General features: G+C 52.5%; 1 protein-coding gene across 1 annotated transcript; it reads right to left on the minus strand.

Moving 5' to 3' along the window:
* Positions 1 to 411: 411 nt before the first annotated feature.
* CFAP251 (cilia and flagella associated protein 251) lies at positions 412 to 21,190 on the minus strand. The gene is made up of 23 exons (XM_063351501.1): positions 21,125 to 21,190; positions 20,389 to 20,541; positions 19,368 to 19,424; positions 18,862 to 19,257; positions 18,577 to 18,717; positions 17,922 to 18,031; positions 17,341 to 17,449; positions 16,814 to 16,894; positions 16,257 to 16,334; positions 15,906 to 15,950; positions 15,354 to 15,571; positions 14,583 to 14,777; positions 12,490 to 12,737; positions 12,248 to 12,396; positions 11,321 to 11,494; positions 10,827 to 11,011; positions 10,191 to 10,305; positions 9,819 to 9,982; positions 6,870 to 6,960; positions 6,512 to 6,655; positions 2,898 to 3,126; positions 1,592 to 1,693; positions 412 to 648 (listed from the first exon to the last, which is right to left on the minus strand). The coding sequence occupies exons 1-23, from the start codon at positions 21,152 to 21,154 to the stop codon at positions 533 to 535; spliced, it is 3,330 nt and encodes a 1,109-aa protein (XP_063207571.1). The 5' UTR covers positions 21,155 to 21,190; the 3' UTR covers positions 412 to 532.
* Positions 21,191 to 21,587: the final 397 nt, after the last annotated feature.

A 21,587-nucleotide genomic window follows, 5' to 3' on the forward strand; every position in this document is an offset into this window, starting at 1 on the left:
AGTAAGTTTTAAGGGCCGAAATGGAAACCTGGTTTTAATGTATAACACAGCATTTCTTTCTTTACTGAGGTCCCTTGAATTTATAATTGCAAATTCATTCTGACCTATCCAAGCATTTTGTACACTACACTGATCAACGTATTTAATCGATACAATACTTTTACATAGCTCTTTTGCTGTCAGATTTCACAAATGAATAGTGTCTTAACGTAATGAAAATAGAGTGCATCTGGCGTAAACTGAAATGAACTCTAGGGAGGTTCCAGCCAAGGGTGGGGTGGCCAAGGCAAGAACACAGTGCGGCAACTACTGCTTCACTCTTTACAGCCACCCCAGTGTTTCCCTACATAGGTCTGATCCCATAGGTTTGTGCTGGGGGCTTATGTTAGAGTTCGATTAATATGAAACTATGTGATCTTTACTTTTTAATAAACACAAATATTTTGAAGATATGTGAGGAGAAGAGACTGGAGAGTAGGAACAAGTAGAAAACTTTGTGGCAGCTATGCTTCTGTGTCTGTAGAGCAAAGATTCATCGCTTCTTTCTGTTCTTTTCTGGTTCAGCAACAGGTAAGCCAAGAATGTCAGCAGCGAATATCTCTGCTGTGATTTCTGCTGGAATTTCTTCTTCAGTCAAAGCTGCTGCACCTGCAAAGCAGTAACACCACCACAAAACACACAATAAGCAATGTAAAAATGGCTTTCCAGATCAGTATAATTTATATACAGCAGCAAGTGGATGGAATGCTTTTAAAGATGTGTGAAGTAATCATAAAAAAGTATTGGTTTATTAGCTTAATACTTTATATGTTTGTGTCAGGGATTGAATCTGTGAGGCTGTGAGTCTCACCGTGCAGTAGGTCCCTGCCTCGGAAGAGTCAAGGGGCCAAATGCAACTTTTACACACTTTTTGACGTGATTTTAGGATCCCAAGGAATCTGGGGATTTCAAAGCTGGTTTGTGGTGCTAGCCGCTTCCCTTCAGGAGCTGCACCTTCACTGTGTGCGGCCCATTGCCAACGGCCCTAACCAGACGCCGTTCTGGACTGGTGTGGAGTGGGATGTGAACGGTACAAAATGTGGCACTTCCCACCAGTTCCAGTTACAATGGGCAATGCCACTTGGCTGCAATCAACGTGTAATTTGCTGTTCTAGACTGGTGTAGACTGGGACATAAATTGTAGACAAATGCGGTAGTTATCAACAGCTCCCTCACAATGGGCATTGCCGCCTGGATGAAATCAACACTGTAATTTGCATATTGTAGGATTCCTTTTTGCCTGTGGACTTTGGCATGTAAACCTTCCACTGTGTGTTTCTAATTTCAGTTCCAAGCCAAGCAGATAGACAGACAGCAATGCAATCTTGTCAGGTCCCAGTTATATTTCATTGTCCGTTTATTTTCAGACACACCCACGCGATTGCTGCATGGATGAAGGACAATCCATAACTCTAGGACTATTTTTGCCATCCCATCTGAGCGGTTTTGACAGCTCGTGGCCTAACAGGGTAATTGGCTTGCAATTTAAATTATTCCGTTTGGGAATTGAAGCAATCCTGCTTCTGTGCTGTGTGGAATGCTAATCCCGTACCCGAGGGATCGTAGGTATCCGGATCAGATCCTCCTTCCCCAGGATGCTTGCCCAGCAGGGTGGTCAGACACCACGCCAGCTCATCCTCTGTCATGTGCTCTCCTGTACACAACAAAGCAAGACCAGCCTCTTGGGTTACGGTGTCGTTAGCACAAAAACGAGAAGGCAACTCAAACAAGAATAGTGTGCAACAAAACAGGACAGTTTGAAAGAGGATTCAGCTTCTCTGAGACAAATAACACATCGCCAATCAAAACACGTGATCCCAACACAGCAAAATGTTGATCCTAAGGAAAATTGTTCTTGCATATTGCATTTTGGGCAAAAAAATATTTATCAAAAGGAGAAATTCTCATGCAGACAGCTCTTTAGGCTACATTGCACTTGCAGGGGCTGGAGCTTCCACTGAAGAATTCCAGGCACAGGACAGACCACAGCCCCTGTCGCCTCGTGTCCATGGCTGTAGCCATTTCCACACAGAGGAGGAAGAGGAAGGTGCTGGAAATTCTTGATCTGGTATCCTGGAATAACCTGGACATGGCACTTGTTCCCAGTTAGTGGTTGGCTCGTGCCCTGAAGCATAATGGTATAGATTTGTTATGAAACTGTTCTAGCTAACGTATCTATTTCTGTTCACACCACCCGTATCAATAACTAACCTTTCTCATGCTGGTTGAATCTTTGGTTTCCACGCATCTTTGTGGCAAGGAGTTTTACCAGGTGATGTACTGAGTAAAACAGCATTTCCCTTTACCTGTTTTAATGCTTAGCTGCGCTTTTACAACAGAAGCAAGACAAGAGAAGTTTGTTATTTCCCTCTTACGGCCATAAGCGTATTTTTACACACCTTTACAGTGTTCTCCCTGATTCAGCTAACTAAACCATCCCATCTTTTCAGATTTTCACACATAGATTCAGTCCAGGACTGACCGGTTTGATGACTCCTTTCTTGTGCCCCTCTTTTTCAGTTTTATACTACCTTTCTGGAGACTGTGTGACTGGAAGAGAGCGCAATGATTCAGATACGGATATACTGGAAGAAGGATAAAATTTGCCAAGATCCATACTCATCATTTGACAGACAAGATACCTCAGGCCAGCAGAGATTTCCAGAGCAGTAAAAGAAGTGCAGCTGAGACAATAGATGGGATTATTCAGTTTAAAATTCTAAGACAGGTGGCTCCACATGCCTGCCCTGCTTACCAAGCTATAGTTCCAGATTAATTTTTTGCTGCAGTGAATACGTGCTGAAATTGAAGGCAGAACCAGGAAGCATAAAACTAATATTAGAAAAGAAATAACTCACCTCTGCACTGAAGCAGCAACAGTAAGTCTCCTCTGTCAATAACTTTGTCTCCATTCTCATTATCATAACCAAGAACCTGAAACGCTCGCTGTATTTTTTTCATTGACAAGCCAAATGCAGGTCGATGATTTATATAAAGTTTGATAAAATCCCCTAAATTGATTTTTGTCACTTGTTCTCCGGTATCCACATACTTGCTGAATTTTACTTCATTTATCATTTCTTCAATCTAAAGACCAAGGCAAGACAGATTGTTACACGTTTTCTTTTTGAGGAGCATCAGGCTGGTTTCTGTGAATGCCAATGGACCGTAATCATGTATGTACTGGTACCACAGATGTCATGACCATATCGCAATAATGAGCTAAGACTCAGCAGCTGAGGTTGGACACGGCTAACGGTTACACACTTCTTGTTGTGACAACATTAGGTAAAGGTGGGGGTAGCAGATATGTAGTCGTTTTGGATTTCCTCTGTCTGCTTGTGTGATAGACACTCAGCAGCGGTTACCAGGGCCTTTGCTGCAGCTGTGTCTCCACCTCTGGGGACAGTGGGCTGAAAACCCACAAACCAGTAAATATACCACCCTGCTGCTACATGCGTGAAAGTCCTGACACAACCAGGCTGCACACAGTATGTACAAACCCCGGCAGCCACCAGTGATCTCCCCCCCAACACGCCACTGGTGCAGTTCTGCCACTGCAGAAATCTGGGGCTGACATCCTGTACAGCTGGACCGCTCTTCTCCTGGGCAAACAGGCCAGCACTGGCCGTGCTGGATACTAGTGGTTTTCCTCAAGTTCGGTGCTGTGAGTCAGCCCAGTTGGCAGCTGTGCAGATGCGTGTCCGAAAGGCAGGATCTGCTCCGTGCCTTCGTTGTACTCGTGCTCAGAGAAGCAGCACCCTTGCAGATACTGGGGCAGCAGAGAAACGCTGGGAGAATTCCCTGTGCCAACACGTACCAAGCATGCTGCTCCCCGGGAAGGGAAGCTGATGCAAGATCTCCCTGGGGAGGGCTGTGCATTCAGCCTTGGGCCTTTGTCCTTGTGTCACAAGTTTTTCCACTGAATGAAGCCCGGGGAAGAGGGAAATCTCAGCCTTAGGTTTTTCCCGTAGCGAATGTCACGCCAGGCAAGAACAGTCATTTTCAGTCAGCTTTAGCTGATCTGGGATTAGGTTTTGTATCAGCCCCACTGAGCTACAACAGAAAAACACCAATTCCCAAAAGCTTTGCTAGTCAGCCCAAACTGCCTTTCTTCCCCCGCTTTTTCTTTATTAAAAAACTCTAGAGAGAGATGAACTTTCACTATTTTAATACTGTCCTGCCTGCTTTGAGAAGCAGATTGTAGGTTGCCTGGTTTCACAGCAGCTTAGCACCTCTCTTTCCATGCCTGAAATGCTATTTTCATTTTGATTTGGGGCAGGGGAGGGTTAACAGTTAGTTATTCTTCCAGAGACATTTCCCAGGGGAATATGTTCTCTCTGTCCCCAAGAGGTGAAAATGTAATGAGCCAAGGAAAAGATCTAACAAAGTACGAGGGGATAACGCCACAGCTTGACACAAGGGCAAAGCAGTCCTGGTTTAGATGAACATTTGCCGGTTGCGGGGGCTCCAAAGCAAGTCTGTTAGGTGGTGGCTGTGGCAAAGGTCCTGCCTCCCATCTGCTGGCTCTCCTGGCAGAGAGAATGCCCGGGCAGATGGGGTGGCACTGACTCACAGCACCGTCTCAGCTGCCTGGGGGGTTCCTGTGCAATCGGCAGAGACAAACGCAGCCTCCCCCGCAGAAAGATGAAGGGAACGCACAGTGATGTACCGCTTCCCTTGGGAGAACCCCTCCTGCGTTGAGAAGGGCTGTAGCTGGTGCAAAGAGGTCGTTATTTAAGTCTCCTTGCATCAGATTCAGTAATATTTTTTTTTTTGTCTGCGCTTTAATTACCCTTTTTGCCAGGTTACAACATTACAAATGAGGTTTGTATACAATACAAACTGCCTTGCAGAAACAGCCACAAAAGAGGAAGAAGCAGCACCCTTATTAAATCAGTTGTCTTTGTGTGCTGTAAAATTTGAAGCTAAAAAGCTCTTGAGAAATATTTGATAGGAAGCTCCGCTGCTGCAACCTGAAAGGCGAGCTCAGAGAGAGCTTCTGCAGAGTTTATCAGTTATGAAAGAGCTTTAAGTTCCATGGGAATACAAGCCGCTGTCTCCATCTAATATCATTCTTTCATCAGTCCCAGGCAGAACAAGAAAAAGAGACTCTGTCAATGTCCGAATGAGTGATTGCATGGAGCTGGACATTCCCGCCTGTGCTGGTAACACGTGTAGGATGCTCTGGTTGAGTCTCCGTCCGACCTGGAGGGACTCAGCCCATGGCCCCCCAACCACACGCTGCACGTAAAGCAGCTCAGCCACTAGGAGAAGCCACAGAGAGACCAAAGCACAACGCTGCCTGCGCATGGGGCACTTCAGCCCATGGACTTTGGAGAGTTGGAGGCTGCCATTCTCGGGAGCCGAAGGAAGATTAATTTATCAACTTTCTCAGTTCAGATTCTGAAGAAACCCACCTCCACAGTGGTGGCAGAGCCCTCAACTTCCAGAAGACCCTGAGGTCATCTGTCCTGGTTTGAGGTAAAACAGAACCAATTTTCTGTTTTGTAATTTTGCTTTTTGGCTGGGCCTCTTCTGACTGACTGAACTCTGAAATCGACAGCATATTGTTCAGAAACTGTTCACTCTCCGAGTGATAAGACCTGATTATACCAAGGAATGGTACGCAGAGAGGCTCTTGCTTATACTTATTGCTGTAACAACCAAGGTCAGGTAACTTCGCTATTTGCCCTGTTAGAGGGTCGGAAGCGGAAAAGCATAGACAGGTCACACCTGTAGGGAGGAGCGGACAGGACAGGTGACCCAAAACTGACCAACGGGGTGTTCCATCCCATCTGCATCATGCTCAGTATAAAAGTTGAGGGATCAAAAGGTCAAGTCTCTTTCTTCAATGGCCAACATTCGAGGAGGACCCTGTCTGTTCATCTGCCTTTAATCCCGATCCGAGCATTCCTGACTCCAGACCCAGAATTCAGCTCCTGTGCGTCGCTCACTCCAGTCTGGGACTTTCCCTGTGCCTGCTGGGTCATCCTGGGAGCTGGATACGGTTTTGTATATATTGTATACTTTTTTACTATTATTTATTATTTCATTATTTATTAATATTTTTATTAAAGTAGTTTAGTTCTTTTTCTAAACTCGTAAATCTCCTTATCTCTTCCTCTCCTCTCTTTGGAAGGGGGGGGAGGGGGAGGGCCAATCCAGCCAAAACCATGACAGCATCTTTTGTTGAACGCTCCTGAGCCATCAGGCTCCAGGTTTGCTCAGCCTGCCCCAGCAGTTGCCCAGGTCTCTACTGAGGAATCATTACTTTTTGAGGAATTTGCTGCCAGATTCTGACCACTACTGTGTTAATGCAGACCAGGCTAAATACATTGAAAACCAGCAAATATACTCTGGAGCCAGCCAGCACGACAACGGTCAGAATCCATCCCTGAAGACACTTGGTAAATGCAATCGGTCTTGCTCTTTTTTCTTTTAACAACAACAATAAAAACAACTGACCGACCTTTTCCTCTGATGGATAAAATCCCATTGCTCTCATTACAGAAGGAATTTCCTCCAAGGGGATATGCGTTGACACCTGTCTGGTCTCCAGCGTATCGATACCGTGGCTGCACAGCTGTGCATAGTAAAAATAGTCTTCCAGTTCCTGCGAGGGGTTCAAACAAGATACTGTAAAGTTCAGTTACCAACAGGCGTGAAAGATAACGCTTCTTTCAAGATTTACTAACAGGCATATCAATGAGATTGCTGTTAAAGGCTAGCTGGACAAAAAAAAAAATAAAGAAATGTCAGGCCTGTATAAGTGAATCTTAAACTCCAGCCAGATGTTGCCAGAGAGCGTTCATGGTAAGCATAATTACCCTGAAGAATTCCCCTTCTTTGCCGCCATCCAGTAGGTCATAGAATGGGATCAAGTCCTCCCCGCCCAGGGAAGCGGCAGCATCCAAGGCACTGGCAGAAGCAGAGAAGAGAAGGCGCAGGAAGGGTTCATGTGAGGCGAAATTTCACATTTCCCTTTCTAGTCATTGTTCACAGACACTTTCAATAAATAAATTAAATCCCTGGGCCTCAGAATTCAGGAAAGAAAAGCGTTGCCTTGAACCGTGTACTATTTTATCATCAGCCTGTAGTTCTACAGCATATTTCATACCCAGGTTTTACATACAATAGCACAGTGTGGGAATTAATTATTACTGAATGGTCCTCTTGTTTAGTGGAATGAGCGCGGGGCTGGGAGCCAGGAGCTTTTCCATGGACTTGAGCTTGGTGTCTGGCATTTAGCTTTTCTGCTTCCTTATAGAGACATTGAGGGAGATGAATTAGCTAGATCAGCATTTTGAACATGCAGAGGGGGCTGGGGCTTGGTCTTTGCAATAAACCACACTAACCTAAGCTCCCTGTTCCTTGATCTAACACATTCTTCCCCAATAACTCAGTCCAACCCATTACGCCACTTCCTCTGCCGTAGCGGGTGACTGCATCGCAGGTGCAGCCTACATTAAACTGAAAGCATCTGAGTGCCACCTCTTTGTTTCAATTTCATAGGCAGTTGGAGCCAAAAGAATCCGTTCGGCTTGTGCAGATGAAAGAGGAAACCAAGCCTGGTAGCGCAATCACGGCGTGGCGTTGCCACATAACACCCCGCGCCTGGCGGCAAGGCTGCAGCTTTCACGCACACCTCTGTAACGCCGCTTCCACTGGGTTTTTTTTTTTTGCAAGCTTCATGCTTTTTTCATAATTAAGTTATTTGGGTATTAAACACAGTGGAGACGCACAAGATGCCAGAAGCAGCAATAAAATGATAATTAGCTCATCAAGAGCTTCGCTCCGAAAACAAATTACATAGAAATTCAATGTTGCCTGGACCCTGGCCAACCATTATAAAGAAGGATCATTTATATTCTATTGCCTTCCTTAAAATGTCGCTTATTCTGACCCCCGACTGCTTAAGCCACACAAAGTGGAAAAGAAAATAAATAAGCCCATTGCTTTCCCATCCAGGTTTCCTTTGTTCTGGCACATGAAGGTGGGCTGGCTCAGCACCCTTTGGGCTTTCCCCTGAGCAAGCAGTACCTGCAAGAAACGTTTTACACTGGACCAGCGCGTGTCTTAACCACGAAGCCTTTGTCCTAGGAAGGTGAAGGGCAACGGTGTGTCACAGGTGCCCTCTAAAAGGCAAAAATAGGACCGAGGGCTAAAAGCCATCTCCCATGGGGTTGATTTGCCAGGAACCAGGAGATGTGCTCTGGGCTAGCAGGGTGACACGCGGAATAAAAAAACCCCAGTCACAGCCCAACAGAGACCATGCTACGCTATCCATGTTTTCTAGCTCTGACATGCGCTAAGCTCCCTTTCCAGTCCTCTAAGTGTGGAAAAAGTTGCTCTGCACTGGCCTGGCAATTTTCAGCTCATTGGCAGCTGCCTGCTCCCTTTCGATGTACACATGTATCTACCGGGCGTCTGCAGCCACGCTCCCTCTGCCCTGCACACACGTTGCCACGAGCAGCTTTGGTCCTCGACACCCAAAGAATTCAGGATATATATCCTGCCTTTGCCGCGTTACCCGCCTGCCACCTGGGAGCGGGCGTCTGGCAGCGCTGCCCAAGGGAGCTGGCAGAGGGAAATCACACACTTGCAGAGAAAGGCGGAAGAAACCTGGCAGGGTTTATTGCTGATGCTCCGGGCCGGAGCCTGGAAATCCTCGTTTGCAAAAGCAGCCTTCATTCCTCCAGCCACCCCATTTACTGCAGTCCATTTACTCATGTAAGCAAAGCTTTATAGGATTAAGGTGGCTTGTCCTAAATCCAGTCTTCAAACGCAGGGGGGATTTCCTAGCAAATGCTGGCCTATCCCATTTGGAGAGAGGACACTTTTGCACCAGCAGCCGCCCCCTGTGCTCCTCCTGCAGCCAGTGCCACTCCTCTGATCCCCTGCCTAACCCCGACAATCCCCCATCACACTGGCCAGGCCCTCACAAGCACCAGAAAATCTTCTGCTGAACTTCTTACCATTTGGGTACCATTTCCCAGACGGGAGTACTTTATAGGCGTTACGGCCACCCGCCGCGAGGTCTGCTGGTTTAATCCCCGCTATTGACTACGCGGCTATTTCACATAGAGGGGAGAAAAGCCCTCTATGTCCCTCCTGTTTCCCACATACCTACTTGGGGCCCAACAGATCGTTGCAATCTAGGCTGGCCCCGCCGCCATGCCACCAACCCCCGTGTGGCACATGCCCACCATACTGAGCGGTCTGCAGGTGCTGAGCGAGGGCTTTTGGAGAACCTGTGTGAGTGCAGAGCATGAGGCTCCACTGTTAATAGACCCAGTTACACACAAGGTGTCTGGGAGCTGGCAGCCCCCAGGGTTGAGCAGAGTTGCTGCCAGCCTCATGCTCCTCTCAGCGAGTGGTGGGTCTCCTGTTCGCATGAGTGCTGGGGCCTGTCCTTCATGCCATGGCCCCCCCTTGGCAGATGTGGTTTGTCGGCCTGGGCATGAGCACGGTGTTGTGGAAGGAGAGCGAAGCTGCAGGGCTTTGTCCCCTGCCCTAAAGGAACACATGCTCAAGAGAGCCCTGCAAAGAAACCCTCCCCATGCAGCACCCTGCTGTGTTGCCCCATCGGTGCACCGCCCTACACACCCTGATAAGTGCAGAAACATCTGGGACACCTGGCTTTAACTCCTCTGGACCTTTTAGGACAAAAGCCCCATTCTCAGTGTAAATGCTGGGGAACGCTTGCTTCAGCTGTGTTGGCCAAGCAGCTGTGGAAGGCCGTAACAAGACACCTTTCTCCTTCCCACAGTACTCACTTTAGGTTGACCTCCCATTTCATAACAGTGCAGTCGCTCCCCCCCACTGTAAAGATGTAGCGTCCGTCGTAGGAGGTGGCAAGGTCAGAGACACCATCCGGGTGGCAAATGAACGCTGAGGACTTGTGGGGGTTGCCATCGACAGGCAAAATCTGCAAGCCCACCTGTAAGGAAAGAGGGAGCCTGGGAGGGCTGGGGGTCCCACGGGAGGGCTGTGCGCCGGGGCAGCGCTGCATCCTCCTCCTGGGGGCTCGCTCAGCTCTCAGGCAGGACGAGTCTACACATGGTTTTGTCTGCAGTGAAATTCCCCCAGGGACCACCACCTCTACAGCTGGGGGCTCTTGCATAGGTGAGGCAGATGGGGCTCCATACCTTGTCCTTTGTAACGTACGCCAGGTAGCATTTCTGGGGGTCCGTAGCGTTTGTTGTTGGGAGGATTTGTATCTTCTCCAACGGGGAGCCATAGGTGGGTCCCAAAAGGGTCTTTCTAAAGGCAAATAATATTTTCATCCATTCTAGGGCTTACAAAACATTTTCCCTCTCTGACTGGCTGCTGTGCACAAGGATGGGTAGATATGGGGAGGTGTGGTGGGTGCAAAGGCTTTGTACTACTGGCTGAGAGGACAGGATAGGACAGGGTCCCTGGCTACAAGGGACCACACTGGGGCTAAGAGAGGAATTTAGTGCTCGGGGATCATTCAGGCCTTGTGCTTTGCTCATGTGGGCTCCTGGCTCTTTATCTGATGTCCAACTGCTGCGTCTCAAGTCCAACATGAGCAGACCAAGGCCCACCTGCAGCCACAACCTTACTAGATGACACGTTAGTGAACAGCAGAGTGGACACAAGGATGGAGCAACATGGGGGCCCTGGAGTCATCCCGAGAGCTGCATCATGGATGGGCAAACACCCATGGCTCATGGGTGAGAGTATGGCAGGCATTAGTCAGAGGAGAACATAGAATCAGGATGGGGCTCCTAGGCAGTGGTAGGCATGAATCTCTCCTCTACCTGCACATTTTGGTTGTCGTGTTGTAAAGCTTCATTTTGTAGCAGTTGTTGGCAGTGAGGATAAAGGACTCGGTGCTGAGCTGTGGGTACCACGCCAAGCACAGGGGCACAGCAACCTGCTCTATGCGGTCCCTGTGCAAGACCACCAAGTGGTCCTTGCTGCTGGTGTTCAGGTCATATTCAACCTGGAGGGAAGACAAGGAAACACAGCAGCTCCCCTGTGGTCTGCCAGCACCCCGAGCCTTGCAGATTAACTGGATCTAGCGTCTCTTGCAACAGCCGGGGCGAGCAGCCCGCAGTAGCAGAGCCCCAGCCCTGAACCCCAGGCAGATCTGCCCTGAGACCAGGCTGAGAAACAGTCCCCTGCCATGGAGCTGGTGAGGAGAGGGTTAGGAGCTGCAGAACCAAAACCGGAGTCTTCCTCAATGCCCTTGTCCAGCCTCCCACTTTAACCACAAAGCTCCACTATCCTTTAGCCTTTCACATCGACGTACCAGCTGCCGGTCCTCCCCAAGGCTCAGGAGCCTGGGCTCGTTGCCGTCTAACTGGACCCCAAAGAGGATGCTCCGGATGGGTTTGTAGTGGGAGTGCAGCCCTGCTAGGTGTTCCCAGCATCTGCTCCCATTTCGCAGGACTCTCTTGTAAACAGTCACCGAGTATTTCTCATCCTGGAATGACAGCGCAAAGGTCAACAAGCCACGATCCCCACACGTGTCCCCTGGTTGGTAGTGGGCAGCTTTGCGTGTCCCCTCTGGTCTGAGCTCGGCCCTGTCACTTTTGTGAGTCCCACCAGGAGGATTAGAGTCACAGCCAGGATAAAACACGGGGTCAGACAGGTTTGGGCAGAACCGCAGCGGTCCTCAGCCTGGCTGGAGCATCCTTGCTGGCTGGAGGGCATTCTCTGCCGTGTTCTCACAGCAGAGGGGGCAGTAAATTGAGTTCAGTGACTCCTCAGAAATCACAAGGAGGATTCCCACTGCTGTGCTCTGGCAATCCGTGCATGAAGGGGGAATCTTTTTCTTTGTACAGATCATCACCAGTTGCTACAACCTCTGTGCCAAACGGCTTCAACGCTGCCTCGACACTCCTGCACCGAGGGACCAAGGGAGCAGCACTCCTCGCGCTACAGCAGCCAGGAGGAAATCCCTGCTCCAGCCCTTTCTACAGATGGATGCAGAGCTAAGACTTGTCACTAAAGTTAGCAATGGGATGCTGCCAGCAGCGGGTCTGTGGAGCGGCTGTGACTGGTGACATTTTTACAGAGTGACTCTTCCAGCCAGGAAAAGCATTTGAGAGTCACGAAGCCCCAGGGGAGGGACAGCCCTGCCATACCTCGCGGGATGGCCGGCCCTTCCCAGTCCCACCAAAAGCTGCACCGCGCGCTGCGCACGGAAGTCACCGAGAGGAAAAAACAAGCTTACAGCAGTTGCGAGGTACTCCGAGTCATGAGAGAAGCCAATATGAGTTACGGGACCATGCGAGAACTTGAACTCTTTGCAGCTGGACTGAAGGGAAATGGCATCGAGGATGTAAACACTTCCATCAGTAAAACCAGCGGCCAGGAAATAACCTGAAAAGCGTGCCAGAAAAACTGTCACGACACAATCGCTCCGCCCGGGAAGCCCAGTGCTTGGCACACAGGGAGGTCATGAGGCCAGGATACCTTCAGGGTCGTAGGACAAGCACTGGATGCCGGCCTCGGGGAATATCCTGCTAACGAGGTACTTGGTCTGCTGGTAGTCCCACAGCTTCAGCAGCCCACAGTGACTCCCCACGGCAACGAGTGCCTGCCGGGGGTGGCAGGCGACAGCATTCACAGCTTTCTTCGCCTCTTCCATGACTTTTTCAAAGTTTGCCCTGTCTGTTGCAACATGGAGCACGGTTGCATCAGAGGTTGAAAGGATAAAGTTCCTGTTTAGTGTGAGAGAAACAGAATTTGATGAATCAGACGAGCTGGCTCACATCCCTGCAAGCTACATTACACATCAGTCTCTTTTTGGCAACTTAGTTGGACAATCACTTATATCTTGCGATACGCAATATGCAGACACTTCTTGACCTGGATGGCAGGTGGCACTTTGTATTCATGACCTGGTAAATCTCCCCGGGAAGACACTGGAGCCAGTTCCATTTTCTACTTGGGTAGGCAAGCCAGAAGATGAATGACATCTGTGTAGCTTTTGCCGTTTGCAAGTCACTGGTGTGTGAGACGGACAAATGAGCAATTGAAGATACTCTGAATGGTCTTTTCACATGTCTCCATGCCACCACCACTGTCAGCGGCTCCGTGTTGACCGCGCTGCCACGGACAAGGTCAGAGGACAGTTTCAGTCCCACACCGCAGACAGAGCGGCTGCCTGTCTGTTCCCTCAGCCGCCCTGACTAACGCAGTGAAGAGGCTCCTGCTGCTTAACTGGTGATGTGTAAAGCCGACATCTGAATAATTATGCACGTTACAGAACAAATACGTATAGTTGTCGGTCCACGTGAGGGCTGGGAGTCTGGGCCCAGTTAAAGGGTCAAGAGAGGACCACAGCGAGATTCGAGAGCGGCGCAGACAGATGCGCGTGTGGGCAGCATCGTGTGGGCAGCACGAGTGGGGAAGCGGCAGCCTCTTTGCCGGCTGGCCCGTGACAGCCGTCGGGTTATGCACTTCTGGGCCAGGCACCGAAGGATGCTGCGCCTCTTGCATACCTTAGCTGGGCTCTTCAGCCACACCTGCTCCCACCAGCCTGGTGGGACGAGTGGGCTCGAAGCTTCCCCTTTGGTTTTTTTGCCCTTTGTGCTGCCCAGAGCGGCTGCAAGCGGCAGGAGCTGCAGCAGTGACCCAGAAAGAGGACGAGACAACAGAGACTGACGGGGAAAACCAAACCGTTCCCCAGGGCGCTGCTCCGGGCTGGAGAGGAATCTGTCCCACATGGCTCTTTGGAAAACTCGTGCGGCTGAGGACAGACGTTGCCAGGAGAGCCTTAACAGGAGTGACAGACATATGGTTTGCAGGCTGGATTGAGCCACAGAACAGCTTCATCTGGCCTGCAGACTCCCTCTAAATCCTCAGGCACAGCTACGTCACGCAGAGGGACAGAGAGGGGCCGGTGACCAGGCTGGGGCTGTCCCAAGCTCCTGAGTCGATGTGGCGCAACTCAGCACCGCTGCTATCGCCGCTGGGGCAGTCTCTGCACTGCCACTGGCCCGATTAGCTTGCCCAGCCGTGATAAAATCTAACTGGAAATAGCCCTCCCGGGAGGGGTTTAAGGGGGGGGGATTAAGGGGCCCAGCGGGAGCTGGAGGCTCGGCATTAGCGCTGCCTGGTGTGCCGGGTACGTGACCGAGGAGCTGCGCACCCCAGGACCAGCTGATCATCTCCTGCCTGCGTTAACGCTTCTCTCATCTGCACCAAGGCATCACATCAAGTTCCAAACTTAGGGTGTGCTGGAGCGCACCTGGGTTTTGGCAGCCACTAGGAGATGGCTGGGGGCTGCAGACAGAGAGGGGCTGCCCAGGAGACCCCCCCCCCCGGCTTGTCTCTGGTGGGCAGGTGGGACAAATACCCAAAATGGAAATCTGTGGAGAAGGGGAGTAAAGGGGCACGTTCCCTCCCTGTCCTGCCTCCATGTCCCTGTCCTGCACAGAAGCCTGGGTAGGGGGTTGGAACCTGCTCCAGCCAAAGGGGGATCTCTCAGCTGACCATCTCCCCAGCTTTCAAGACGCAGGGCAAATGCAGGAGAAGACCTGGGTTTGTGAAGGGACACTCACCTGGCAACGAAGGGCTGGCTGCTGCCGGTGCAGGAGGTGGGGCAGGCTGGGGAGGCACCGGGAGGATCCAGAGGAGTTTTGGAGAAGGAGATGGACTGAATGGGACCCACTTTGCTGTGGCTGTAGCAGGCAAGGAGCTGCAGCTGTCCATCGTAGAATTTAACCTGGCCTTTTACATCACCTGTTACTATGCAGCTGCAAGGAAGGGAAAGCAACGCACTGATTGAGAACTCCCAAATATTTCTTGGGTAGCATCCTTGGGCAGAAGCAAATCTCTCCCCCTTTTCTCTGCAGAAGAGCCCCATACAGATGTGCAGAGGGAAAGCCCAGGGCTGTGCAGAAAACACCAGGCTCTGCTGTGACCCTGGTGTGTCCCCTGCCCTGTCCCCAAGGCTGTCAAGGCGTTTGGTGGCTGTCTGCTCCCTCTGCCGGTAAAGGCCAGGAGGCTGAGCAAGACTCATCCACGATCCTCCGCGACCACGGCCAGCCCTGTGTCTGACCTACCCCAGCAGAGCTGGAATCACGTTGCCAGGAGTTTTCAACCTCCTTTTTTTTTTTTTTTCCCCCCTCCCCTGCCAAATTCATTGCTGAAAAAAGCCGGAGCAATGCCTCATAAATCAGCAGCACTTTCCTGCGTGAATTTGCCTGGTTCTTGCACGCTGCCAAGTGACTTAAAAATGCAACGCTTGGCTGTGGTTCATCAACATTAGCTCTGTGGCTGCGACATCTAAGGAACTGTACCTATGGCCACTGAAAACTACTGTCCATTACCTCTCGAACACCATGAGGACGGTAAGGCTGTCCTTCTGCATAGGCACCAGTTTGGTGGCCTTCACGCTGTGTGGCTTGACTTGCAATTCCTTGGAAGGGGTGCAGGGACTGACTGTGTCCCACACCACCAGCTTCCCAGCCGAGGTGCCCGTCAGAGCTTGTGAGTTGTTAAAGTGAAAAACTGACTGGCTGAAGTGTCCCACCACGCTCTTGAAGGTCTGCAGAGAGAGCAGCGAGGTCATGTGGTCGTCCTGGGTGTTGGCTCTTCCGTCCTCAAGCTGAGGTGATCCCTCTGTGTTACATTCCCTCCCTGACCCATGGCAGGACCACCAGAGGCAAGAGCCCCAGGAGAGGATGCAGTGGGGCATCCCTGGGAGAGAGAGAACCCCTCCTGACCTCAGCTCAGGCAATCCTGGCTTGTGCCCTTAGGAGCCCGAAGGGGACAGGATGGGGATGTGGCCACTGTCTTTGCTTAAGGAGATGGGAAGGGACAGTGCTGCTGCCAGGAGGAAAGCCAAGAGGGTGACATGCTGTGGTCCCCCCCGCGCTCACCTGGTTGCTCAGGAGCGGTGCGCTGTACTGCAAACCAGCATCGCCCTGGGGAAAGCAGAGAAAACGCCCTGGACAAGCCATTTGTGACTGTGCTCTACAGTGCCAGCGTGTTCCTTCCCCATTGTCTGGGCACTGGCCCCACACCGTGGTGACCAAAGCAGGGCTCCTGGGGCAAAAAGGCTCCAAGACCTTCCAGACTACAAAAAACACACCCCTCCCCTCCACCCGCTCCTCTCCCAAGAGCTGCTGACTGGCACACTGCCTCACTAGTGTGGAGCCCCCCACGACGCCTCCCGACCCTCTGGGAGTGCGTCTGGCACCAGAAATACAACTTCCCATGTCCCTACTTACCCACAGGTAAAATATCACCTGGGTTTTGCTGTTGCTGACAAACTCATTGGGATTTTGGGGGTTAAAAATGACATAATCCTGAAATTAAAAGGTGAGAATCTCATTAACGCCAAGCCGAGCAATGCTTTCTGGTTATTCTTTCATGCAAGACATCTGCTTTTATCCAAAACCCACTTCACCACCTGCACTGAACTGAAAACAGAGGCCAAATTCCCCGTGAAACCCCAGAGCTGTGCTCTCTCCTCTCGAGCGGGGACAAACCAGCAGGGCCATGGGCTTTTCCTGCCATGAGCCCTGGCCGGTGCCAGGGCTGCGGTGAGGACATCCCACCAGGGTCCCTCCATGGCCCGTGGCTGTCGGGCAGCAGAGGAGCAGTGATAAGGGAGCAGAGATGCTCCGCAGGGATGGGTTGTGATCCTGCCTCCCATCTCCATCCAGCATCTCCCAGCAGCCCTGTACTGGATGGGGCAGGGGGTGCAGGAGGGAGCGGGTGAGGACGGGGCTGCCCAGTCCAGCCCAGTCACGCTCCTCTGTGCCCCTCGGCCGCCGTCACTCACCTGGTGTCCAAACTCAGGCCTCAGCTCGGTGCTGCACATGGGTTTCTCTGTGGGCAAAGTCCACTTCCAAACACAAACTCTCTGGCAAAGAAGGAAAAACCAAGGGACGTTGGTGGCTTTCTTGGAGCTTGGGGGAAGCGGGTGAACGCCATTCCCTCCGGATGCAAGGAATGGGGGAGCGGGGGGCATGTATATAAAAGACTGGAGCAGGATAAACCCAGCATAGCCTGGCAGCAGAGAGATTAATTTTAGGAAAAAATGATAGAAACTCCTTCAATGAAAGCACATTGGAGTCGGAAGCTTTTATCACAACTTAAGATTGGTTTTCTCAACTCCACTGCATTCACTTCAGTGAAATTCAGATCTGTCTTCCAATGGCTCAGCAAAACCGAGCCATCGCTCTGCAAGCCCGTTCCCCCTCTCTTCTGCTCTTCCCATCCGAATTCCCCCCCTCCCCTTCACTGCACTAGGAACAACTTCCAGGGATCTATCCCGCAAGGCTACAAAAGAGGGGATATTTTCTTTACCTGCACTGTACCAGCACTAACGGTTGCCAAATACTTTGTGTTCTGGGAAATAGCAATAGCACTGACCCCGTCCTCTGGATGACTGTGAAAGATGGTGCGCACCGGTATCCTATGGAGAAAAGTCCTCCTGGGCACTCACGGCAGCACAGGGGGTTCCTGGCAATCGCTCGGCAAAACCTGTGGCCCAGCCCAGCCCGGGCTGTGTGGCGGCGGAGGCGGAGAGTCTGCAAACACCGGTGCTGTTACGGGAGCCGCCAGCACCACGGCTGATGCTCAACGTCCCCTCCGTCCCTTCATCCCAAGTAAATAGCTCTGGGAAACAACTCACCAGTCGTCCGTTAAGAAAATACTACAGCTTGGAGACAAGATGTAGTTAGTCCGGGGGGAGCTTGGCCCCATTTCAGCGTTCCGTGGGTGTGGATGATACAAGGACGATGAAACCCTCAGTTCAGTTTCGGCTCCTTTGCTGATTTAGCCCATCCCTGTATTTCTCCCGTTTCTCTCCAGCTGGGGCTGGAGTCAGTTCTAAGCAATTTACTGGGCATAAGAGGTTTCTGAAGAGGAGGCTCCTGGGAGCTTACCCAGAGAAGGAGTCCCACACGATGATCAGAGCGTCTGGCCCTCGGTCGGCAGTTGCAACCCAGCGCCTGTCTTCACTCACACACAGGCAAGAAATGACATTTGTGTGGCCCTGGGGAAAGAGAAGCAGCAAAGTGCCTCGGAGGCTCCAGACCTGGCGGCTGTTTAAAGCATGCATCAAACCGCTTTGCTCATGAGCTCCCCTTGTCTTCCCTCCCAAGGGTCCTCCGGTCCCATCCTTCCAGCCCAACTTTTACATCCCATTTCTCACCGTCTCTTCTGAGCCTGTCACACTGTCCCTGCGCCTTGCTCTGGCTGTGGCTCCACGGGCCGAGGAGCGGCAGAGAGGAGGGGGCCATGACCCACGTGCTGCTCACCATCATCCAACACAAAGTGCCTTCCACCAACGAGTGCTGGGAAGGGCAGCAGCAGAACGATGCCCTCTTTTGCATGGACTGCCCCTTCATTCAGTCATAGGTGACCCCTAAGCACCCTCATACCACAAACGTATGGAACACCCACATGGCGTAGCCATGGCAGCTGCGGCAAAGACCACGGATCGTTCCAGTTGTGAGCACGCGGAGGGCACCGGGAAAAGAGACGGAGGGAGAGAGTTTGGGAGAAGGAGGAGGGAGACGCGTGGGCTGCGTGCCAGACCTGCAGGTGGTATTGCCTGTTCCCCAGCATGTCGTGGATGACCGCTGTGTGGGAGGAGACGTACAGGAGCACCCGGTCCTCCCCGTCCATCAGGCTGTGCACGGCCAGGCTGCTGTTGTAGCCCAACACCCAGGACAGGCTCTGCAGGGAAGAGACAGCTCCTGGCTCTTAGCAGCCGGGACAAAAAAAGCCACAAAATGTCTCTGGGGTGCTGGAAGAGCGCTGGGCAGGAGCGCCAGGTGCTGTGCAGACCATCACGGTGGCACTGTGCCCGTTGGTACTCACGAGGGGGTGAAGTCTGGTCTGCTTGTCCTCCTGGAAGAGCATGCCTGGCCTGGCCGCCCACAGCAAGCTGGCAGAGCCATCGTGCCAGTCGTCCTCCCTGCTCCTCTGCTGCGTCTCCTGCTCCTCGCAACCTGAGCAAGGGTTGGAAATGCCCCCCTTGGGCTCAGGCAGTGCTGGGGGTGGCCCAGGGGGTCCGGCACCCTCCAGGCATGATGTCCCAGCAGTGCCTTCCCCCGGCGCAGTCCTTGAGGTGGCTGTGTCCTGCTTCCCAGCCCAGGTGCTGGGCAGGGTACCTGGGGTCCCCATCCCTGAAGGAGACCACAGGACACCCAACGGTGCATCTGCTGCAGCATCCTCCTGTGCTCCTTCCTTCTCCTTGGCAGTAGCAAGGCGGTCCTTGGAAAGGGAGAGAGGTTTCAGTGGATGCTGGTTCCTGGGCTGGTCCGGCTGGGGGCTGTCCTGCAGCTGGTGGGAACAGACCCCAGCACATCCCAGATCCAACCTACACCGCTCTCAGGGCAGGCTCCAATATCAGGATACTCCTCTGCTCCTGTCCAATCTGCCTATGGATTTGTACCAGGGAAAAAAAAATACCATGGAAAGTTTCCCACCAGTCACTGCTTCTCTTTCTGCACATCTGATCTTGTTCTCGTTGCACCTCCACAGCATCCCGTGTCTCACACCAGAACCTCTTCCAGGCAGGTCCTATCACCTGGACTCAGATGCCCAAGTTTCTCCTCCAGAACTAACCTATAGCTCCTTTGAAGGCAAAAGTCTGGCCTTTTTGCTTTCCATCCCCCATCTATTCCCCACGCAATGGTTATTGATTGCTGCAACGGGGCACACAGTCATGGGTTGGAGATGGACTGGTGGCAAATTGAGGTTAAAAAGAGGGGAATTGGGTCCTGGAGCTGGGCCTGAGATGGCTGCAGAGGACTCTCCAGCAATCCCAGCTCTGCTGCCAGCATCTCCCGCCGTGCTGCCCAGCGAGCAGATGGGAAGTGAGGGTAAAACAATCCCACCACTGCCTCCCTTGGCCCCTTGTCAGGCTGTTAATAAATGCACTGAATAGCCCTGGGCTGTCAGAGCTCACAGCAGCCCCTGGACGGGCTCCCCCCCATCTGAACACTGGCCACTTAAGCTTGTTCTTGGGATCCACACCAGTTTTTGCCTCTCCCCATGGGTCTGCTTGATTTTCTACAGCAATCTCTCACGCAAGGTATAAACCTCACTTGGACACCGCTTCTGTTTCCGAGGGAGGTAAGATAACAGATAACATTTCGTTCAGCGCAGGGACGAGACCGGGTTCGCTCCTGCTCATGTAACTCAGGCAGCTCAAGTGCTCAGCAAATATTAATGGCTGGACTGAGACTATGCAGAGATGCTGCATCTGCTGAGCCCCACCGAGTCCCTGCGCTGCCTCCCCGGGGACACCTTGTGAGAAATCACGTCTGGGAGACACCATCCCCCTGCTCCTGGAGCCCGGGGCTCTGCTTCCACCAGGACTTGCAGAGATGCTGCCCTCACCTGCTTAGGCAGCACGGCCGTCTCCCGAGCTGTCCGTCCATCTTGGGATGTCTCCGTGGGCTCACTGCTTACTCCTGCTCTTCCCCCAGTTGGCACCTCTGGTGTAACTTCACTTGACCCATCCATCCTCACCTTCACCCTCCTTCCAGCGAGCTGGGGCACAGAGATGCTCTGAAATACTCCACTCTCCCCCCAGGATTTGGCTGTGCAACGACCTGGAATTTGTCACAGCAGGAGGAAAGGGCACAGGCGAAGCTGGGGAGCAGGTCCCAGAGCCCACTTTCAGCTCCAGTAACGCTCCCGCTGAGCACAAGCCAGCCCAGCCCAGCCCAGCCCCTGTTACTCCAGCTGCGACCAGGCTCCCTCCCTCTCTGCCCGCACGCTGCGCCGGGCCAGGACATTTCCCCTCAGCTGGGGTTTTGTCACTGTCCCCGTAAGCGGCAGGGCTACTCCTGGGTGGCAGCTGGTTCATCTCTGGCTCCATAGGTCTGGATTTGAGCCACCACCGAAGCCTTGTGCAAGAAAGTTTTCGCAGGAGTGGGAAGGGGGCCCGGGGAAAAACCCTCCCTCCGGCCCCAGCAGGCAGGACGGGTGCTTGGGGACAGCCACAGCCCCACACCTCTCACTGGGCCCACCGCAGAGCTGTCCCCAAGCCCCCTCCAGGCCGTGGTGGCTCCCCAACTGTCCCCATCCTCCCGCTGCCCTGGGGGACCCCCCTGCGGACCCCACTGCTCACCGTCACGCTGGGCCCTGCTTCTGTTTGCATCCGACGGCCGTTCCCAGGCAACGGCTGCACCAACGGACGCACTGGCCACCGCCAGCGACAGCCCAGAAAGCACCGGGGGAGATGGGGGGGCTGCACAGGGAGAGAAGGGGGGACCCTCCTCATCCCCACCGGCTGCCATGGAGAGGCAGTGCCATCCCCCTGCCCAAAGCAGGAACCTGGTGGCGGGGGGGACGTTCAGCCCTTTGCCCTGCCCAAGCCTAAATCCTGCTCGCGGCTGTGATGAACCCCCCCCGACATGGCCGGATCCCTTTGGGACCAAACCCTTGTCCTGCCCAGGGAATGGGACGAGGGATCTTTTCCTGATGCCCCCCCTGGGGGTTGTAGGCAGCTTCTGCTCCCTTGGCGCCTCTGAGCAGGACAAGCAGAGTCAAAGCAAGAAAAAAAAAATCAGCCTCCAGCCACCACCAGGTCC

The sequence above is a fragment of the Chroicocephalus ridibundus genome, chromosome 13, assembly GCF_963924245.1.
Source record: "Chroicocephalus ridibundus chromosome 13, bChrRid1.1, whole genome shotgun sequence".
NCBI lineage: Eukaryota > Metazoa > Chordata > Aves > Charadriiformes > Laridae > Chroicocephalus > Chroicocephalus ridibundus.